General features: G+C 39.3%; 1 protein-coding gene and 1 long non-coding RNA gene across 2 annotated transcripts in view; one reads left to right on the forward strand and one right to left on the reverse strand.

Moving 5' to 3' along the window:
- Positions 1–23,508, reverse strand: part of LOC123981493 — a 61,145-nt gene extending 37,637 nt beyond the window's left edge. Inside the window, exons 1-2 of the long non-coding RNA XR_006827777.1 lie at positions 23,280–23,508; positions 13,162–13,363 (exon numbers count right to left, since the gene is read on the reverse strand). This is a non-coding gene — a long non-coding RNA (uncharacterized LOC123981493). The remainder of the gene's footprint in view (positions 1–13,161; positions 13,364–23,279) is intronic.
- Positions 23,047–23,955, forward strand: part of lamc3 (laminin, gamma 3) — a 114,233-nt gene continuing 113,324 nt past the window's right edge. Inside the window, exon 1 of the mRNA XM_046066348.1 lies at positions 23,047–23,629. Coding sequence (XP_045922304.1) covers positions 23,242–23,629 — 388 coding nt within the window. The 5' untranslated portion in view covers positions 23,047–23,241. The remainder of the gene's footprint in view (positions 23,630–23,955) is intronic.

Genomic DNA, 23,955 nt, shown 5'->3' on the forward strand with positions numbered 1-23,955 from the left:
GTGTGGAGAAAACCAGGCACTGCTCATCACCTGTCCAATACAGTCTCAACAGTGAAGCATGGTGGTGGCAGCATCATGCTGTGGGGGTGTTTTTCAGCTGCAGGGACAGGACGACTGGTTGCAATCGAGGGAAAGATGAATGCGGCCAAGTACAGGGATATCCTGGACGAAAACCTTTTCCAGAGTGTTCTGGACCTCAGACTGGGCCGAAGGTTTACCTTCCAACAAGACAATGACCCTAAGCACACCGCTAAAATAACGAAGGAGTGGCTTCACAACAACTCCGAGGCTGTTCTTGAATGGCCCAGCCAGAGCCCTGACTTAAGCCCAATTGAGCATCTCTGGAGAGACCTGAAAATGGCTGTCCACCAACGTTTACCATCCAACCTGACAGAACTGGAGAGGATCTGCAAGGAGGAATGGCAGAGGATACCCAAATCCAGATGTGAAAAACTTGTTGCATCTTTCCCAAAACGACTCATGGCTGTATTAGATGAAAAGGGTGCTTCTACTAAATACTGAGCAAAGGGTCTGAATACTTATGACCATGTGATATTTCAGTTTTTCTTTTTTAATAAATTTGCAAAAATTTCTACATTTCTGTTTTTTTCTGTCAAGATGGGGTGCTGAGTGTACATTACTGAGAAATAAAATGAACTTTTTTGATTTTTGGAAAATGGCTGCAATGAAACTTTGAAAATTTAAAGGGGTCTGAATACTTTCCGTACCCACTGTATATTATGACTTCCAACTATGTTTTACCTATAATATATATAATTTCTACATGCATAGGATATGTGTTACTTGAACATAATAGATCATTGACAGGCAGTGGCGCCGCTAAAAAGTTTTCATAGAGATGGCCAGATGGGGCCACTGAATTTCACTTCTGTGAGTAATCTCTTTTAATGAGAGCTCATTATTAATTATTTATTAACCATACTCTATTTATTAGTTGGGTGTTATTTTTGTTAGAAACAACTAGGATAGTTATTCTTGACATATTCCACTTTTAAACCATCACAATGACAGAATATTACATTGTATTGCAGATGATGAATCTTGTCTGTTTATCTCTTGTAGTCATAAGATCCGGCTCCCTTCAATGAGCTAACTAGCCGAACTAGTACACTGTGCTATAGCAGGCGTTAGAGTGTGACTGTGATGGCGGCTGGCTGGCTGCATTTGTTATTTTCTTTCCAGTGAACCATTGTGAAAAATATCATTCATTATTCATTTAAATGAATAGTACGTAATGTAAAACATAATATATACAGTAGCATTGTATGCATATGCGACTTGCCAGAGATGGCCACTCAAGGGGGCCAGGAACAGGAACCTTCAATAAACTGTATGTGTACCTATAATTAATAGAGTGCAATTTGCCTTTCATCCACAGATATATTTGATAAACCCGATGAAATAATGATAAGGGAAATATAATTTAATGTTCACATGTTGTTGTACTCTAGAAAACTGTTTTTAAACAACAGAACAATTCCAAGTGACAACTGCTCACATTGCTATTACCAGTGTATATTACCATGTACAATAAAAATAGTTCAGTCTTAGCAAGGTAGAATGAAGAAGAGACATGCTCTGTCTTCATGATATCAAGTATGAGATTAATATAAATGTACATTTCTCAACCTTGCTGTGTCCATTTAACTGGCTATGCTGTTTCAGTCTGCTTTACTCTTGGATTCTGATTCAACTCTCTTCAAGAGCCTTTGTTCCTCTGCCTCCTCCTGAGAGTGTTCCACCTGGTTATCAGTTGACTCATTATGTGTAGTTAGAAAGAGTAGTATTTGTATGACTATCCCAGTTTCATGTTGGAAATGTTCAAGAATTTCATATTGACGGCATTTGTTTAATCATTAAACAGCTCATTTTAAAGAAAATAAATAAATACATAAAACATCTGTTATGCAGTCTGTGGTGTATATGTCACTGAGTCAAAAGTGTCTGCAAATTATGTAGATAATGATGATTTGTTAAGCATTTTTCATTAGGTTGCTTAATGAGACACCTGTCTCGACTCACACACTTTATTTGTTTTATTAATTAATTAGCAACCTTACCAGAACACCAAATTAAGTAGACAAATTGTACTGTAACAACTAAAAAGTTAGATAAAGGCTGACCTTTACTGTTTAAAGCTTTCCCTTAAGCCTCACTTTTGAAACACAGTGGTGTCTACTGCAATTCTTCCTCCTATACTTGGCATTTAGGGCAATCTATTAGATCTTGTGAAGTTGAGGTAATTTTACTGGAAACATTGGAAGGGGCCACTGTCATACAAATGCAAGTCAGCTAAACAACATTTTTGACAACATAAGCATAACCATTGGTCTTCTGCAGGTGAGGAAGTGATGGTTGTCCTTCTCATCATGCCATGGCAAAGTCTTCGAGGGCTGCCGCCACCAGAACATCACAGCTATAGAGAATGATTTTATAAAAAGATGTTTCTGTGACTTGTCCTACAGGTGAGCTGAGTAAAATGGCAAAACGTGCAACAGGTCCGCCAGTCATTAATATGGTACAATACCAGGGGTTGCCCCTATAGACCCCCATGAGGGCCATTCCCTGTTTCACTCTCCATTCATTTCCTGCTATCGTTCTCCATCCATCCATCCATCCATCCATCGTCAACCGCTTATCCTATGTACAGGGTTGCAGGGAGCTGGAGCCAATCCCAGCTAACATCGGGCGAAAGGCGGGGTACACATTGGACAGGTCGCCAGTCCATCGCAGGGCCTGTTATCTTTCTAATGCATAGAAAACAGAGAAAATACCCCCAAAAATATGGTACAATACTACCTGACTCAAGGGCATTGTCTGTCTCAACAGGCTGAACTTGAAGACTCTTAATGGTATGTGTTTAATGTATGAGTATGATGTTACTATCCCAAACATTTGTGGCTTTATACATTTTTTGTTGGGCATTGAAAAACACATTAGTTAATCAATCATAGTTTCACCACAGAAACATCAGGGATGTGTTTACCAAGGTCAGGGTTCTTGGTATGCAATATTTGGATGGGTATAATGCACACAAAACACACAATTTACATAAGAGGTTATGTCCTGAATGAAAGAAAAAGGTGAAGGTATACAACCTTGTTAGAAAGAGACTATTCAGTGAAGGAAAGGGTAGAACAGAGGGGTGGATAAAAATTAATTACTGTAGAAGTATAAGGATGCACACTGATATATGCAGACTGTCCTCCAGTTGAGTTCAGGATGACTTTTTCCTATGACACACTGCAGCATCCCTAATGATTCAAACTACAGAAGTGCTTAGATCATCACAAGTGTGCTTTCACACAACACACTCATCCAAAGTTTGCACCAACTAAAACACCCACAACACCCACAGACTACATGAATCGACACAATACTGAAGATCCCCTTTGAGCTGGGTCGTGAATTTTCAGTATATGAAATGAATGATCTTACAGAAAAAGTTACGAACATTGTTGTTGTGTAGCATACTTCTCAAGTACTTTACTTAGGGTTGTACATAACGATTATTTTTAACGACTAATTTTGTGTATTGTTGTTGTTACTCAATTAACATACCAATTTATCCAAAATAAAATATCAAAAACATGTTTAAACAAAATACATTTTAATGGACTACGTGTCCTCGTGCTGATAATGTGCCGTGCTTGTGTAGAGACAGAAAGTAAACACGATTTGCGGGGCTGCCGTCAGTGCTCCAGGATACTTTTGCTTCACGTGTTCATGCTGCTTCACGTATTCGTGGACAGCAGTTGTGCTGCAGTGAAGCTATTTCACAGAGCTCATGGAGCAGCACGTTGTTGAATGTCTGTCTAAAATACTCCCAAACTTCAGACAGTCGAAGATGCGGTCTTGTAGCTGCAGCTTGTCTGGGGCAATCCCACTAACACCGGATGCAGCGACGCTTCGACGCACGTTAGATACTAATTTGGTACTTGTTTGAAAAGAGAGCAAACCAAATGCATTCCACTTGTGTTTACACATTTATTTAGGCTATACAAACAGTCCACTCACTTAACAAGGCTGCCGATGAGTTAAAAATATATTAAATACTTAATAAAATAGTGTTATATTTTCCATAACATGCACAGAGTTTGGCTCGATAAAGCAAGAACATGTGATAACAATAGGCTATATGAAACTATGCACTCGTATTTGCTTGACTGATGCATTGAAAACGGCATCAGTTTAAAAGTAATTTGTCCTCTTGTTCATTCTATTTATGAGAATATATTGCACTGCACGCAAGTAGCCTATTAATGATTCCCGATTAAACTGTACAACATATTTGAAGCATTCTTTTTCAGAAACAGTTATCTCCGTTTGTTTTTACGATTCTAAATTTGGTTATTTTTGTGTGCACTGCAAATGATCTTAAATGATGTTTTTTTGCACACAGGGAAAATCAATCAAACGGGTGTTTGTTTTTCAGAAAGACTAAGCCTACAATAATCAGAGGTACTATTTCGATTTATTTTACACAATAGTGGGCCTAATCATCTCAAACCGTTTTAGCCTTCTGCCATGCAAGTCGCCATTTCTCATTTCTCCAGTTTATGTGCATACGCATGGTTCAGAATTTGCAAGGAGTTTGATGGGAGAAAGGAGAACTTTCTCCCGTCAAGTTTGTTTTTATAGATCACAACCTTTGCTTGGAAAGTGGTGTATGCATGTTTCCAGCCGTGTTTGGTACATACGCACCGTTTATAAATGAGGCCCAGAACAGCTTCAATGCACCTTGCCATAGATTCTGAAGGTTGGATGAACACCAGTCTACCAAATGATATTCCTTCACTTCCTCATCCAACACATTGTTCTAAAACCTGCCATAGAATTGCATTTGGGTTGAGAAATGTGGACTGTTAAACCGGCTCATTTCCAGTGACGCTACTCCAGGAAGTTTTTCTTAATCACTACAGTTTGTTTTAATTAGCTCTTGTTTATATATGTCAGAGGTCAAACAACTTTTTTGCGACAAAGCAAATGTAAATTCTGTTTCAGTGTGGATTTCCAGTTAAAGGTTTCTTCTCATATAATTTCTGTTAAATGTTTATATAACAAATGACATACACCCAAGATCATAGCTGAGTCAATCACATATACAGGTACTAATTAAGACTATCATATACTCTTAAAAATAATGCAATGAACACCTCTAACTTTAAAATAACTTTTCATTCCAGTAGTAAGATGTGTAATGTTTTTTTTTTTCCTCGGTAGAATGGAGAAACAGCCTTTGTTCTGTTATAACAATGTCTAATTAGAATGTCGGGAAATGTTATGTGACATTTGTAGCCACGTATGTGTTTATAAGGCTGTACTATTAGATCACCAGTGATGGCACAGAACAGTCAGAGAATTGATAGAATTGATGATTCTTTCCACTTTTAATATTTCTTAACTTTAGAACAAGTTTTGACAAAGGCAGACTGTGACAGAGGGAAGGCCTGATTTGCTGTTAAGTCAAATGGCTTTGTTTGATTATGTTTTTTATGATGAATATGTTTGTATACCTGGCTGCAACCAAATTTCCCGCTGTTGGATAAAAAAGTTTGACTTGACTAGAAGATGGCATCGTCAGCATAAAAATTAACTTTACATTACAATATTGAATTAAAAAAATAAATAAATTACCCAACTTTAATCCTTAAGGGACACCTTCACCTTCAACATTTTGGGGGCTTGATTTGCAAGAATTCTAGATTTTGGGGGGGTTTGTTGTTTGTTTTTTTTGGAATGATGCATGTCATCATGAGGAAATCTTGCTCATTATAAAGTGTTTGACATTTCTCTTTCTTTTTTTAATAGGTGTTGATTGCCTTTTCAGTTTTCAGGAATTTCTGGCACAAACTACAGTGATGCAATACAGATTACAATGTCATATGATGTTTTAGATTAAGCAACATGTTTCATATTTGGTTGAAATATAAATGAACATTAGATATCAGCTGAGATAGATTTATTTATTTCAAAACTGAGCTCTTTAAGCTTCTCTGAGATATGGCATAACCAGTTGAGCAAAGGATCCATGATGAGCAGCTCAGAGATGCATACATTTACCATAAAGTTCTAATCACCTGAATCGCTAATTGCAGAGTTTGGTAAGGGGTTAATACCAATAGCAGTGATGTGAGCATTCCCCACAGTTCATGTGTCCGTAGCATATAGTCACATTTATGAGGCACTTAAGAAGAGTTAAGTAGACATGCCATAAAGAAGTTCTTTACATAAATTAATCCATCAGCTCTTTTACATTTCCTGTAACATTTAAACAAAATATATCCAGCCATAGTCTTCAACTGAAACATGGGAATTTAACCAGGTTTCTGTGAGAATTAAAGTATCGCGGGCAGTTAAACTTTAACATATGTACAAAGTAATTTTTTGAACTGTGTACTATTCATCACACCCCAGGGAAATCCCACTATACACTGTATTTGTACAATAACATGTGTATGCACTAACGTAGACTCACTAGAGACATAAGCACACATACAGTTTCCCACAAATAACTCTCACACTAAAAAAGGCGAAAGGAGGGAGAGACCAGAGTTGTGCCCAGAATAAAACCCTGTCAGGTCAACAATGTAGAACAAAATTGCAGGAGGGAGTGAGAAAAATAGGGCAGTTATATGAGGAAAATAGGAAAATTAGCGGATGGACACCGCAGCTCTTAGCCTCGGGAGTGATCACAGCCACCACACTGAGATAAGCCTTGGAGAGGTCAATAAGGAATACCATTAGCTGACAAATGGCCACCACTATAATGTAATTCTAAACTAGGCCTATTGGAATCAGAGGTTGCATATCAACACACGAATAGGAATAACAACAGCCTGGACATTAAGACTAATGCTTCCCAGTAATAATCCCTTACTTCTTACTTTGAAATGATCATTAAGTTGCACCACTCAGATGTAAATGGGACATTTCAGTCATTTCAGTACTTTAATTTATGCTTTATGCTTTAATCCTCCATACTTTTGGGCTCAGAGCTCAGGCAGTGTCACTTACAGGGTGTTTGGCCATTTGGATAAGGCCACTACCAGGCAAAATTATTTTATCCTCTCAATTTCTGTGTCTTTTCATCTCTGGCTTGTGTCATATTAAAACCTGCTGAGACGCATAGAATACTGAAAAATAACATTGGCCAGGATAGGCCCAGTGAAATATTCACATTATTCAGGGCACCTCCATGGCCTTGTTTACACATACACCTTCTCCCCCATCAGTGATAGCCCTGATGTAGGATTAATGTTGTCATTTGCACCGATTGTTCACTCTCCCTGCGCCTCTTCTTCTTCATCTATGTGTCCTCTCCCCTTGTGCCGCAGTTTTCTCTGTAGCCTCTAGCCTTTCACCATCCCCACCTCCTCTCCTTCTTTTCCTTTCCTCCCTTCACTGACTTTTAAATGAGCAGAGCACCCAATGGATATATCACTAACTCCATTAGGCAGACACTGTTAGCCTTAAGGTGCAGCCTGGTGTATGAGTGGTGTGTCTTGGGTGATTGTGCGCACACATGTATGTGGATGTACTGTATATGGATATAGTGAGTGAAGAGGAGAGAGGAAGGAAAAATTGAAAATAATGGAGGTAAGGACTATGCAATGCTGTGTATAGATTAAGTGCATGTGTGGGCGGTCTGCAGTCACGTACCACTGAGGTCAAATCTTCTAGGACTGAACATAAGCACCAACATCCCCCTTTTCCATCCATCTAAGGTGGAATAGCCATTAAATTAATGGCCTAATCTCCCAAATGCATATGTGTATGCGCCTGTATGCGTGTAAATAATGCATGTGGGTAGGAGCACAAACAAGAACCTCGAATAAATAGAGTAAATTCTTACATGAAAGATGAGCAGGAATTAAAGCAGACCAGACAGAGGTAAGCCCACTTGAAAAAAATGTGCTACATATTATTAATAGAACACCTCACAACATCCCTAAGTCTAGCTTTTAAGCATGAATGAATCATATTTATCAGTCACAGTTGACATATAGGGCGGCATGGTGGTACAGTGGTCGCCTCACAGCAAGAAGGTCGTGGTTTTGAACCTTGGTCGTTCCAGGCCTTTCTGTGTGGAGTTTGCATGTTCTAATCCAAAGACATGCAGGCTTGGTGACTCAAAAATTGTCCTTAGGTGTGAGTGTAACTGGTTGTTTGTCTATATGTGGCCCTGCGATGGACTGGCGACCTGTCCAAGGTGTACCCTGCCTTTCGCTCAATGTCAGCTAGGATTAGCTCCAGCCCCCCCGCGACCCTGTACACAAGATAAGCGGTTGACGATGGATGAATGGACAATCGACATATGCCATTAGTTATGGCTGTGTGACTGAAAGATAATCAGTTTCGTGTGTTTCTGCTCTGTTTTTTGGGAATGTATTCCCCATACTTAAAGAAGCTTATGGATCTACATCAACAATGTGAAAAGTCCCACATTTTCCTCCTCTATGCATCCATGCGTTACAAATCAATAGCAGTGTCAACACCTTACTTGTTATCTCAAATGTGGAATCTGATTTGATTGAGGGAGAACTCTGGATAGGAAGTGTGTAATGTGTTACATTAATTGGATGTACAGGAATCCTTTGACTGGCTATGCTTCAGAGAGATGGGGGGATGGTGTTTGGCAGTGAGTAGTATTCATTAGTGGATCTGAACTCGTTTAAGTTCTTAAGGTTTTAAGTTTTACAGTATGAAGTGATTGTGGTAGAATGCAATAAGGAAATTGAGGAGTTCTAATCATCTGCATTATTACAGTGTTAAGAGATTCTGTGTGTGTGTCATGAAGGATATTTATTTTGTTCCTGTATAGCCACACCTCCTTGCAGCCTCTTAACTCTTAAAACACCTCTTAACTTTTACTGCTGTGACAGACCACAAACACTTTTAAAACAAGGATGGTGAAAGGACTGTACTTGTGTCAAGCCTTTCTAGTCTTCCAATCACTCAAAGCACTTTTACACTATATGTCAATTTCACCCCATTCATACACAGATGTTTAGAAAGGAACTAATCATTCATATACACCCAGGGTGGGGTAAGCCAGAGATGTAAACTGCTAACCTATTGATAAATAGGCTTGCCGCTCTACCTCCAAACCACAGCTGAAAACTTGCTTTTTTCCTGTTGTAAGTGGGCAAGGTGAGTAAGAGTACAGATGTGTTTTCAAAGTGTCCTGATAAAAAAAGTCAGTTTTACTGGAGAATAGCATTTGCTTTCACCTTGTCTGTTGTTTTTTAAGGCACCTTTCTTGTGCATTGTATTACTTCTTTTATATTGTACAGTGCTAAAGTTTAATATGAAAATATATTCTGTACTTTTCAAAATATCACCATCCAAAGACATGTAGGTTAATAGGTTGATTGGTGAATCTAAATTGCCCTTAGGTTTGAATGTGAGTGTGAATGGTTGTTTGTTTCTATGTGCCCTGTGATAGACTGGCGACCTGTCCAGGGTGTACCCCATCACCCTATGCACCTTTATCATCTATATGGTGAGCTAATTTCTAGGAAAGTAGTACAGTGGTCATGAGAGAGAAGAGGAAATAAACATGGAAAATGAGCTTTGGGATGTCGCAAAAAAGTTGTTTTTCTCCGTCTCGTCCAAACCTGTGGGGCCCACAGTCAGTAACACAAATGGGAGGGCAAAACGGTGGTTCCACTTACAAACCAACTCAAGCACAAAGCAGCTATGTCCAATTATGGGAGGTGCAAATTAAAAGTGCAAATTGCAGTGTAAAAATCTCAGAGTCAAATTTAAATGTAAAACTTGAAACCAGGGTGCGTGCAGCATTCTAATGAACCCATTGAAGGGGATTAATATGCTGGGTAATTGCTGGATCTCTTCTTTCTCTCTAAAGCCCTTTTTTAATCAACAGTCAACTAATTACTAAACCCAGGAATGTTGTGAATAACACACTGTTGGTTTCAGGAAGATGGGTGGACAGAGGGATAATAAAATGTGGCCTTCCCTGCTGTCCATTTTTTTAACGAGTTTATGATATTACAATAACAGAGGGAATCTCTGAAGGATGCAAGAGCAGGGGCGAAGCTGCAAATTCTGAGCTTCTGACAACAGCTTAACAATAACTGAGACACAATAAATATCTACAATCCCTGGTTTGTTACAGGGACTGTGTCCAGCTCTGGGCCCCTAAATCATTGAAAAGATTTCTCCCATCAATGGCACCCCTGTGCAAGAGTGTCATATTACAATGTTTGCAGGTCTCATGAAACTTTAAAACAGTTTTGGAGAGCAGTTTCTAAATCGATCTGTTTATTCTGTTCAGTATCCTCAATGCTGTAATGGCAAATTCATTTCATGTCAGCCTTGGAAGCTGACAAATCACCCTGGAAGGAAGAATGTGACCTAACACCACAGGCCTACAGAGCAACAAAGTGGGGTGATTTATAATGGGAAGCTAGAGAGTTAAGGTGTAAAAGGCCTCTGAATTATTTCCCACAGCCAATCCACTTCCAACATTTGGCAGCCTGGTATCACCATATGGTGTTTGAATAACATGCCGATTTCTTAAGTCAATGTGCATGGTATTCCAACGCATTTTTCGCTTTCCGTGTGTCATTTCACACCATTTAGTACCATTTTGTAAAAGGTAAAAGACCAGGGGAATGACACAGATATAGATATAGATATACTTTATTTATCCCACAAGCGGAAATTCAATGTATTCACTCTGTTGTTAATTGTTAGTATTTTATACACAGGTCTGAAATACACACGCACATGCATAAACAGGACCTATAGGGACAACACATGGAGAGATGTCAGAGTGAGGGGGTTGCCACTTGGTACAGTGGCCCAGGCAGTTGGGGTTTCAGGGGCCTGCTCAAAGCCACCTTCAGCAGTTCTCAAGCTACCAGTCCACAGTCCGTATCTGTGGTCCGTGCTGGACTCGAACCAGCGACCATCCAGTTTCCAGCCAACGGACTGAGCTACTGCCGCCCCTAAATAACTAGAAAAGTCTGAGTAATCTTTAGGTTGCTACGATCTATGGGGACTAAACAGCATTAAATTACATGGGAAAAGCTTAAAATGCGTTGACATAATTCAAGAAATGTCCTTAAAAGTGGTGTGCTATTTATATGCCATCCCATTTTATCACATTGCATTTGGATGACCACATGTTCATGTTAAAGGTGCAGTATGCAATTCTAGTCCAATACAAGTCCTTTTGTTGAATTCAGAAAATATCTCCTCATGGTCCGCTAGCTGTCCATTCTGTGCATGCGAGCCACACAACATTATTCCAACCATTCCAGCCATCATTTCTGTGTCAGGTAAAGTTACTTGCCAAAAAATGCAATCAATTGCTTATTATGTCACATTATTTAAAGGTGCCATAGAATGGAAAACTGTATTGGCATAGTTGAATAAAAAGAGTTATACCATGAGCCTCTGTCTCCATTGTTTCCTCCTTCATATGTAAATCTCGTGCACCCAAATGCTAACAAAGCACTGCACGTTACGTAACATCTGCAGGGCTCAATGTTAAACTTTTTTGCAACTGGCCCCACTGGGCAACTTACTGTCCCGAAGACAATTTTTACTGTCCATCCTTCCAAAAGTGTTTAATCGTTTATTAAATACACCCGGGATATAAAAAACCTAAAAAAAAAAATGTAATCACAGTTAAAATTATAAAAAAATAAAAAGGTTACCAAAAAAAATTACTTTTAAAACAAAACATACTAACAGACTCAAACATGACGTAATCTCCTGCTGACAGCCATTTATGAAAAATGTACACAGAGCAGCGGACACGAGTCGCCCCTATCTATCCTGATGAACAGGTTGCCATGGTAGCAACCTGTCAATCACAAGGTAGTCCCGTCCAAAAGCATACGCTGCATTATCGTCTATTTTCCCCTAAATAGGATCATAATATACTAAATGAACATCATGCTGTGTTGAAGAAGACTTGAAACTAGCGACTGAGACTATAAACTCATTTAAAAGTGTTTACTGAGGTAATAAATCATCAGAAGTAGCAACATTTTACCATTATTTCTAATGGAACTCGCCCCCTGCTGGCCGTTAGAGAGAATGCAGCTTTAAGTTCCGTCTGCATGGTTTCACTTTCGACCCAGAGGTTGCCGCATAATTGAGATTAGAGAAATAACATTTGACAATCTCTAGTCATGTAACTACAACTCTGGATTGGACATCTGTGCGCGCCAAGAGCTGCAAACAACTGCAGGATGTTGAGTTTCTTTTTGTTTGTTTTTTTAAATACTAATATTTTTGCCTTGCTAGTTCAACTGTCCCGACTTTACGTTTTACTGGCCCCGGGCCATCGGGCCACCGTTATTGTCGAGCCCTGATCTTGGATGTTTACACCCCCAAAGTTACATAGACCAGCCCACGTGTCAGAGTTAGCGTTCATACAAGCTCATAGAGGAATACCCATTAGGCGGTTTATTCTTTGCTTGATGTCTTTTGGACCAATAGTATTTGAGAAAAGTGGGGAAAAGTACCTCCTCCGCCTGTGTAGAATATTTATGAGGGTTAATGTTGTTCCGTACAGGCTACCAACGGTGTGTGACTTATTTATTTATTTTAACAGAAGAGGAAATTATTGAAATTAATAATAAAGGTCAGTACATTTTATTTGGTCACAACACAAGTTAATTACTGCTTTAATAAGCTAAAAAACCATGTGAGTTATGCATTATTGTGTCTTGATATTAATTTAGGTCACATGAGTTAACCACGTAAGCCCGGGCTGGATGTTCTATTTTTGGCCCAAAAATGCAAATGGGAAATCATGCACGATCAGATTATTTTGTCACCCTATGCATGCTACACACATCCGTGAAGCTTGGAGGCTCAGCTAGCATCTCAAACCGACCATTTTTATCCACACCAAACACACATCAAACACCAAGCATCTAAATAAACTTATATCACAACATAAATCGCTCTGTAATCACTGTACATGGCTACACAAGTTGCCTTCCACATATCTCTCCTCTCATCCTACACCGCAGCCCAACCAATCTACCAATCTAAAGAAAGCTGAGCTTCAGGTCTGTTCAGCTGTGTAATTACCAGACTTATTATAACAACAAATGCAGCAATATACATTTACAGTTACAACTGCTGACTTACTTTTGTACAGCTGTTATTCTGTGTCAATAGAGCACTTCACCGCGGGCCACCATCTTGGCGAGGTCAGAGAGCTGGTAGGTTTCGTTTCTCTCCTCAAATTGAAGGAGAGATGAAGAGTTGCTTTGGGGGAGGCGGTCTTTCTCGGCCTCTACTGGCCGACCCGTAGGAGCTACACAGACATCCAGTATACCAATTGATTCGTCTGATCAAGAGGAAGAGAAACAGCTGTCAGTGAATATATATATACAGTATAAGTCACTGACAGCCGTTAGCAATAGTAAATACACAGCCATAAACATACAGTAATGCCAAAATAGTGGTTTATTTTCTACCCCTCACAAGACATAAACAATAATAGTAATAATAATAATAATAAAAGATTAAATGTAAGAGGACACTATTTTCTGCCACAACAGTCACTGTCAGTGCTTTGGTGTTCAAGAAAAGCCAACTGATGGCTTTGAATGAAAAATGTATCAAGCTGTTACGCTTATAAATTACAGGCAAAAAAATCAAACAGATCTGCAGAGTCTATTGTCTTGATCTTGTGCAGCTGATAAAATAATACTTAATAAATCCCATAGTTTAGTGATCAGTGATGCTTTGCCTTGCATCTAACATGAGGTTTGTACTATTATAAGTATAACTCATCTGGCATGTAAGTGACTGGTATAATTTGAGGGAACAGCAGGATTAGGATCAGTAGTTTTGCGTGTCTGATCCTGCTGCCCGCTCACTACTGACCGCTAGTTGACTGCTTTTACTCCCCTTCCTCTGCCTCATTTGGAGCAAACTTGAGTAAGTTTCCTGAATCATGTCTTTTTCTGGTTTGTTTAACTATGGCTGTGTAAATTTTTGTCCCTTAAATCACCACAGGTTTTTGAGTACCACTAGCTGATCCAAGTGCTGCTTGTCCCTTCAGACCCAGCGGATCACCACCATAACCACCACGTCAAATCCAAAAAGGAACAAAACATGTCATTTTAACATTTAAAAACTCTAAAACATTAAAGTTGCAGTTCTTTAAATAGCGCTGACTGAACTGAAGTGTCAGTCAATGGTCTGTAATGGTTTAAGCATTACTTAGTATTGCCTACACTTCACACACATCATTCACATTCACATCATATCAGAAGGAGCAAAAGCATGGACTCATTGTGACAGCTTGAAAGCATTCACTGGAACACCCACATCAAAACCTTTTTTACGTACAAATTTTATGTATAAAATCAAATCAAATGGACTAGATATTAATTTATTATTCGGCTGAGCGTGAGCATGACAGATGATTGTGCCTGTGCTTAGAATGACAAAAAATGTGACTTTCTCTACTCTTGGCAAGAGACATCCAATATGTATTTATTTATATTCTTACAATTAATGTCCATTCATCTATTAGTTATAGCTTTAGTAGTTATCTTATTAATGCTTCTCGGAAACCTACTACAGAGAACAGGTGGTTTGGGGTGTTGTTTCGACATACACGTCTTTTTTTATGATGTAATATTCCATTTGGCATAGTGTAGACCTGAGGATACACATGAGAGGTTTATACATGAGGACATTGTTAAAAGTGACTCTGGAATCCTGCTCTTTTTTAGTTCATTATAACATTTCATTAAACCTATGGCACAATAACAGTTTTTGGAAGTGCAGACCCAAGGCCTAGACTCACCAAGGTGCCATATAAAGGAGATACCGATTTATAACACTCACTATTCTGTAAGGTAGAATAATGTAATATTATAAGAAATGCCATTCTAAAAATTTTTTCCTGTACGTCTCTATTCTATTCTGGTGGCATTGTGGTGTTCCTACAGTGTTGGCTGTGTGGTACCCCTTGAAGAGGTCCGATGAACTTGGATTTGCTTTGCTCTTTTATGGACTTGGTAGTGTTTTAAATACATTTTTAAAGACTGTGTGAAAAGACATTTCAAAAATGCTTAATTTTATAATTAATTTAGTTTGACATGAATGAGTTCCACTGTGCTGCAGTATACAAGGGCAAATCTACTGCAAAAATGGAAAGAAAAACACAGAGCTAGTTAAGTTTAAAAAAAAAATGTGTTTCTCTGTTTGTGAGAGTGACATAGTTGGTTTAATGATGGATTTTAAGTGTTCTGCTAGTCTTATTTTAATAGATAAACCTGCAACACTGCAATCATTTTATTCATGCTGTAGTCAAATTGTTGACACTAAGGATGGTATTTTTTGTTAAAATTTTGTTTATTCATAAATTCAGACCTGTGGCGTATGCTCTCCTTGGTACTGAAGCAGTTTTGATGTTGTCGCTGTTTGGCAGATTACTATGTGGATTATTGCTTTTAATGTCCTCTAGGTTATTGTGGTAGACTAGTAGTAAAGGCCAGTAACACTGGGGTGGGTGTGGTGATCCTGATGTAGACGAGTGTACTGTATGAATATCCTGCTTACTCTGTTCAGCCTTGGCTGCTCCAGCAGCACCTGTGACTGGCAAACAAATCTCTTCCTCCTTCCTTTATCTGGAGGGACTCTGGACAGGATGCATAAACTGACAGTCTTTATGATATAATACTGATATCATATGAGAAAAATATAATAAACTATCTGTTGAGTAGCTACAAAAGAATGTATGTTATAATATGATAAGATAAATTCTAATTGATTATATTAAACATGGCTTAAAATGATAAACTGTGAACTAGTGTTCTGTATTATTGTCAATATACTATGTTTGTACTGATTATATTATTCTACAACTCACAGGAGACAGATTCAAAAAAGGATATCTTGACTTCAAGCATCTGTCAAGATTTTAAAAAATCTGTCAAGATTTAAATTTCCATAATGCATCTCAATAGCATATTTTATAGACCCTTTCTGCCTGGGAAGCCTTATGCCCCCAGTTTGTGATGTAGCCTTTGTGTAGAAATGTGTCGCCTCTGAACTAGAGCTACACACACTCCTTGCAACTCCCATAGTAGTGATTTCTTGTGAGAAAGATATGACATTCGCTCGTGTTTGTTTTTTCCCTTTGTATTTACTGTATTAATGTTAAAAGAAAGATAACCACCTCAAAATTTACTCTAATGTATATAAGGCAACCTGGCTGAAGGAATGGTGCAGAAGAAAGAACAGCCATGTGAAGCAGTCACAATAAATTGAAGAATGTGCGTCTGTATATCATAATAATAAAAATTGCTACATATTTTGAAAATATAGTTTTTACATGGCTTACTGTAGCCTATGTTCACTGTTTATTGTAAGAGATGTGATTTGAGATATATACCCATATTTACTCCTTACGCCAGGAAACCACTGGCTACGGCACGTTATGGCTGCGGCGCGGTTTTGATGCGTCCATAGCCCAGCGTCAAAGTCCACTGGAAGTGTCTCAAAAGTGTTTTAGCAGCAGAGCGTGCAGCCTGCTCCCCATTATTTTGCCCCTTTTTGTGCTTCTACTACCTTCTTCACAGTTCTATATAACCCCGTTTCGTTCCATCAACTTGAGGTTACCTATCCCACAAAGAGCATTTCAGAATCAGAGCGTTTTGCCCATTGACAATAAGGCAACGGAAATTTGATTAGGTATTAGGTTTATTAGTAAGTAATTTCATTGAAAAACTACATATAGCCCCTTTAAGTACTATGTAGTTAAATTATTTCTTTTTGTGTCTGTTTTAACCGTGTTTATTGTTGTTTTACACAATTTAATTTGAATATTGATAGATTCTCTATGCTGTTCTGTGTCTGACTTCCTGCCTGGTTCGATCTGCTCTGTGCTGCTTGACGAGGTTTGCATCAAAAATAGACCTGCTACCTATTCTCTGTGGAGTGGAGCGGAGAGACGCTTCTGGGACGCGCTGCATCTGGTGGACTCACAAGCATTGACTATAATGGCCACGATTAGCTCCGGCAACCTCGGGGCAGCCGTAACGCGCTGTAGCTGGATTTTAGGGGTTAGACTGTTAGCATCGAGGCAACAAATGACAATGTGAAAAAAGCTAACGCTGGTTGTCAAGGAGCTTTTTAATACAATGTACAAGTACACCGATTACTTTATTGTATAACAAAGGCAATCACGAATTTACGAAACTTAAAAATATTCATAATTTTCATTTGTAATTACAAATGTATAAGGCTACATTTCATATTCCATTCATAATATTTAGCTAACCAAAAGAGTTTTCAACACACCTGTATTTGTCACAACCATGTGAATGTTTTAGCTTTGTGTGCAGCAAAGTTGTGACGAAAAACACCATAGGCTACAGTATAACGAGAGCTGTTATACATAAATGTAATACAGCTTTGTCAGGCTAGATAGGACTTTCATAAAGGTGTGTGATGCCAGGAAACGTTTGTGACGACGTGGCGGTTGTGCAGCACTCATTAGTTTGTCAGATAACGCGTACCCTGCAGGGATATGGCAGCCGCCTCCTGCATTGCTAAGTGAAGCGCTGACAGCTGTGACATCAAATCTCTGTTTGAAAGCGTAACTCATCGCTACGACATTGTGTCATCATAAAAAGGAGGCCATACCTGCTAGTCTTGGTGCAACAGGCATCACATTGTGACAGCCAGCTGCACCAATCTGCAGCATGAAAGGGGTAGGTGGCAGGTGGGGGCCAAAGGATTTGTGGCACTGAGAAAGTTGGTGATGAGAGGTAAGATGCACAGGGAAAAGGAGTAGAAGATGTGGGAGGGCAGATTGGACTTTGAAGTACTACATGGTACTGAGTGAGAAAGACATGAGTGGAAAGGAAAACAAAGGACAGAAAAGAGCATTGGCAAAAACAGAAGGAAGCAGAGAGAAACAGATGGATGAAGTTTGAACAGACTGACAAAAGTCCCATTTAAAACAAACTCCATTTGAAATTAATATTCTGTCCATATTTACTTTCAGTTGCATAAGGGGTGGGACCAGCATATCATGACTGTCCGATTACAGGCTTAGGCATGGATTCAAAAGGAGCTGGCGTTGCTCTGGTTAGCACAAATCACAGCCAAATATTAGCAAAACCAACCAGGAGGCTGCAATCACACTTAGTTTCCTTAAAGGTCCAGTGTGTAATATTTGTGAGGCTCTATTGACAGAAATGCACTGTAAGATCCATAACTATGTTGTGGTGTATAAAGACCTTACATAATGAACAATTATGTTTTGTATTACCTTAGAATGAGACATTTATATCTACATAACCGCGGGCACCCACTTCTATGGAGGTCACTGTATTTTGTCGTCATGTTTCTACCGTAGCTATCAACAAACAAACCGCACTATAGAGCGCGTTTCGTTATCACGCCGTTCTTCTTCTGCTTGTATAATTCCGGTAGTGTAGACGCCCGTCACTACATTGAATACGTACAAAGAAGAAGAAGAGGGACTAATAATAATAGTAATATACAGTCTCCGAGTAGTCTTCTGGTTTATTAGAAGTAAGAAGAGAAGTGACATTTGGACAACTGAAGAGGACACACATGTTATTTAGCACGAGAGCTGACAGCCAGACGGGACGGCAGAAATCACGGATTTTGTGGATTTTCCCAGATGGAAGGCTATAATGTTAACATGGAGCAGGTGTTTTCAAAGTGGTGCTGAAGTTCTTTTGTTTTCTGCCGGACAGGTAATTAACTTTGTTTGTCAGACTTTAGTGATGCAAATGAAAGCTGTTAGCTTTAGCTAGAAGCTGGCCATAATCACAGAGAGCCCCTATCAGTGGTGTGAAATATGGATTAATTTCATGGCGCCTACTTATTCTCCAGCCTGTGGTATGGCTTTGCCAGTTACTCAGTCCTCATCAGCTGATCAGTAACGTTAATTGGCAATAAAACCGTAACGTTAACTTAGAGCATGGAAGCATCAGCCAGCTAAACTTTTACTGACTGGTAGAAAAACATTTATTGTTAGTTGGACTGGTTTATTCTCCAGTGCTGGGCTTTGGCTTATGGTGTTATTTTATGTTAGTTGGATTAATTTCATGTTCTCTCTCTCTCTCCAGCGGCTTTGTATGTAATGTTCCTGAGAAGCAGCTGATCGCTAATTGGCAATAAAACGGCAACTTCCAGCATCAACTTTGAAAAAATATGTAGTTGGATTGTAATTTCATGTAGTTCTTATCCAGCACTCTGTTATGGCTTTGTTACGTGGACAGAAATGAGCCGTTACCTTCCTAAGACAAACAGCTAAGGAATATTATTGGTAATTAAACGGTAACAGCAGGGAAGCTCAGATCAGCAGCTAAACTTCACATTTTACTGCCCTGGTGGAAACATGTATTTCTTTTTACTGCTAATGGTGATATATAACAAGACCCTGCGGCTATCAAGTGACCAATAATAAATAGTTTACGAATTTGCATTAAAAAAACTTATTGAATATTGCTTCCCACTGTGCACAGAAATATGTCATTTGTACTTTCACATGCTAAATGCCCATTAAAACGTTGCAGCGTTTTACCACAAGCTGAAATTAGGGCTGTCAGTACTACTTTGTGTTTCTGTTGTACTTCAAAAAATTCAAAAGACATTTTGCTTATCTAATCAAAGCGAGAGGGGCCTTGATTCTCACCAGCCAATGCCTTTGTAAACTTCATGTATTATGTGGTTTATAATGGACTGTGGTGCAGAAACAGTGAGGCTTACATTGTCCTGGTATCTGTCAGTGGTCATACTTGGTGCTCTAGATGTAATAGTGTTTGAGAATTTCTTCATTTACTTTGGTATGTTAGTCCAGATGAGCCAACCCTCCCAAGATGTAAAATAATGTATTACAGGAGTATGAGACATCATGTAGCACTTCATTTCTTCATGTGGCTGTTGTTTATTAATGAAAAAGTAACAATAATATTCAAAAAATATTTGGTTTTACATAATTTATATAATTTCTTAACACATCTATCTAAAGAAACCGAATTTCTTGAATGGCAAATGGCTCTTTTATCACATAGATGACATCTTTGTCCTGTCTCAGGCACCGTAGCTATACTGCTCGATTGGGTGGGGGTGGGGTGGGGGTGCAATTCGCAGCCCTCACCACTAGATGTCACTAAAACTTACACACTGAACCTTTAAATTCACTAGCACTGTATTGGTTTACATCGTGAAATTAACCATGTTATTTAAAAGAAATGTTTTCTAAAGCAAAACCGTGAACTCTTTGGTAATACAAGTGAGACATATTCAGAAAAAGTGCAACTATATATATATACAAGATGAACGTTTCTGCCTTAATGTCCTACATCTTGTATTTGACATGTTTTGACTTTTCAAGAGAAATAGTTTGTATGAAGTCAGCAGAGTGATTTTGACAAAGTCTCATACTTTGAGTGTGTGGTCGGTCCTCTTTTCCTGTGTCACAAGAAAGTGTGTGGTTGACTTGACTGTCTGAATGGTTACAAAACAGTAGGGGTCCCGGGCAAGAGTATACCCTTGGGTGCTTTGCAGACTCCCCACCCCTAGTTTCAGCAGGCTACACGCTGAGCTCATTCAGCCAACTCAAATACTGGCCACAGTGTTGAAGTCAAGAGTACAACTCATTCTGTTGACTGATTTTTTTTGTAAGCCTTTGGTTCTTTAGCTTGCCGTATGTATCACAAACAAAGTCAAAAACATTTATCCCTGCAGATGAATTTTCAGTATCATCCTGATTCATCCTGAAACTCATCTGCAGCTGCTCTCAAGGAAAGCTGCACTTCTGGTCTCTTCTGTATAATTACATTTTTCCACACCTCCCTCCTTTGCTCTGTGAATACAGTTTTTAATTTGCATATTGTTCAAACACGTTAATGTCCTATGCAAGAGTTGTTTTTGCATATACTGCACATGGCTTACAGGTGGTGCAATAATGAACCTGCTTGGTGAATAAAAGCCAGTTTGCAGAGGTCATTGGATTCATAATCATAATGGCAGATCCACATACAGCAAAATAGATTTAAAGCTAGACCTGCTCTCATCCAAAACCAGCAGAGGATTTCACTGCAAATTGATGTGGTCCCTTTTACAATGTCCCTGCCTGAGTACTGATAGAGCTCCAATAAATCAAGGCAATCATAGGGAGATATGTGAAAGACTTTGCAGTCAATTCCACTGGGATCATAAATATACAGCATCTAAATGCATCTGTCCACACTACCTGTCTCTCTGTGTTTCATGCTGTCTGTCTTCACAGTACTTTTATTTTGTTGTTCTTCCTTTTCTTTGTCTACTTCATTTCCAACACTCCAGTCAAGTCAACATTGAAACTTATCGTGATTTAAATTCTACTAGTGCTGATTTGCACCGTCACTTTAATTGTTCACTGGTTTTCCAGATGGTTGTGCCAAATTTCTAATGGAATTCATAGAAAGAGGATTAGAGTGCACAACATTACACATCAGTGGTTATGGCTCTCCACAACCACTTGTTGAACTTGTCACTTGTGGGACGTGTCATTCCACATGAACACAGTAGCTAGTGGTGTGTACAGACTAGTAGAGCAAGCACACTCAGGAAGCCACCTGGAAAGTTGAAGTAAACAGGCTACACACCTTCATATTCCTCTGCGCAATGCTGAGCATTTAAATAAACAGGCTTGAATTGGACAAAATTGGCCTGTTTGACCACCAGCTGATTCAAATTGTTGGTTACACAGACCAGGACTCAATCATCAATAAGGAGACGTGCACAGGAGTGGTGACCATGGTCTGGGAATATTCTAGACTCTACATCAAGCCTGCTCTTGCTAATGGTCACAAAAATGTAGTGGAGGGTTAGCACATCAACCACTATTTTATTTGTAGAATAGAGATCCCACACCTAACAATATATAATGCCCAAAAACTGAATATATTGCCAAATCAAGAGAAGTGAACAGTGATTTTTCTATATTGTGTCACAGGCAGGAAAAAGATAAACAAAGGGAATGGTAGCACAGTGGTACGGCATTAGTCATTTATGATGTACATAGTCTTAAAATTTTAGCTGAGACATTTACTTAACCAAGCTTTTGACTGAAAACTAATCTGCAAGTATTTTGATTAATCGTCAGTCATTTTTAAAAGCGAAGATGACAAATGTTCTGCGCCACCCCCTAAATCCCCATATCTATGTTTAGTAAACCATGCTTAGTAATCAGTTACAATCTTTGTGAAGATGTAATTTTTACAAAAAAAAGGTTTTGCTGACAGTTAAAGCATTTTTGTTTATATTGCTGACTGTGAGGACTTACAACTATGTGTCACAGTTTCCCTACCATTGAATTCATGGCTGATCAAACAGATGGATGGGTTACATATGACCTCAAGCAATCAGTATGAATCACAGGGATATGCAAACCAGTTCTCACTTTTCACAATGGCTGAGCTTTGAACGGAAAAAGCAGTGCAGCTCTTTCACTCTATTCGCATTTTTTTATTAATAAATTGTCCCTTTAGGTCACAGAACTCCCCTGAGCGACATCCCTTTATGGAGATGACCCGTGTCTGCTGAAACATTCCAGACAGTTTTAGCACCTCTAGTCTTCCACTCTGAATCACTACAGTCAGCATTTACCAGAACGCCCTGCTGTGGGGCCAACTGCCAAGTACATTTATCACCATATCGATGATATTGTGCATTCCTGTAAGTGGTGAATGCAGGTGCTTTGGTACTCACTATTTCAATGCCCACAGGTGTAACAACCTCACTGCTGCATTATTTAAAAATGCTATAGAAAGTGTTTTTCCTATCAAATGAGATTCTTTTAGCCAATTTTGCTTTACATCTGAAGCAAATGGTGGTGCGGTGCCTGTGTTGACCAGCAGGTGGAGAAGTTTTCATGAACTGTTCTACCCTCCAGCCCCCAAACCCTGTCCCTCCTCTGTCTGTCTCAGCTGCCCCTGATGAAAGGAGTTCCTTCACAAACTTCATTCCACTCCACAGAGGGAGAACACATGTTGGAGACTTTTACAGAGTGGGAACAGAGACAGTAGACAAACAAAGCTCTAAGACTGGACTTATTTTTTTGTTCTTGGATTACTTCTCTCAAGTCAGCGTCTTAATGAGTTTGCGTCTTTGCATCAGAGTGTATGAACGTGAAAGTTTGTGTGTGAAGTGTGAATGTGATTGTAACTGTTTCTAGACATGGATGCATCCTTTGCTATGAGTTCTCTTCTCCTTACCTTTATACTCTCTCTCCATCCACACTGCCACCTCCTGGTTTGGGCTGCAATGGACTCCTGCTACGATGAGGACGGTGCCCCAAGCCGTTGCATGCCCAAGTTTGAGAATATTGCCTTCAATCGTTCTGTGGTAACATCAAATGTGTGCGGTTCCCCACCTGAGGACTACTGCATGCAGACTGGCTCAACGCGCTCATGCCACTACTGTGACGCGTCAGACCCAGACCTGAGTCACAATGCCAGCCTCCTGACAGACTTTCACAGGAATGAGGAGCCCACGTGGTGGCAGAGCCAGTCCATGTACTATGGTATCCAGCACCCCAGTTCTGTCAACCTCACTCTCCACCTGGGTAAGATCACGGCAGCACATCCTGAGTCTGACCCCCAGAATTCTTGGGTTTGACTTTCCTCAACATGCAGTGTAGTTTGTGGTTAGGCTGAGTGATCTAGGTCAAGTATCAGCCTTCAGTTATGGTCTCCTTTCCTGTTATGTTGTATATAATGTCCTGTTTTATTGGATTGAAAGCTTTTCATGTGCTCTTTATTTGCTGTGTCCAGTAATAGAACATAAATAACAGTAATAGATTTAATACAGATTGTTAAGAGGCTGGTGATTTCACAGCAATTCATGTGGATTGTCCTCACAGCAGTCGAGTTTAAGTGTCATAATTTTTCA

The sequence above is a fragment of the Micropterus dolomieu genome, linkage group LG13 (assembly GCF_021292245.1).
Source record: "Micropterus dolomieu isolate WLL.071019.BEF.003 ecotype Adirondacks linkage group LG13, ASM2129224v1, whole genome shotgun sequence".
NCBI lineage: Eukaryota > Metazoa > Chordata > Actinopteri > Centrarchiformes > Centrarchidae > Micropterus > Micropterus dolomieu.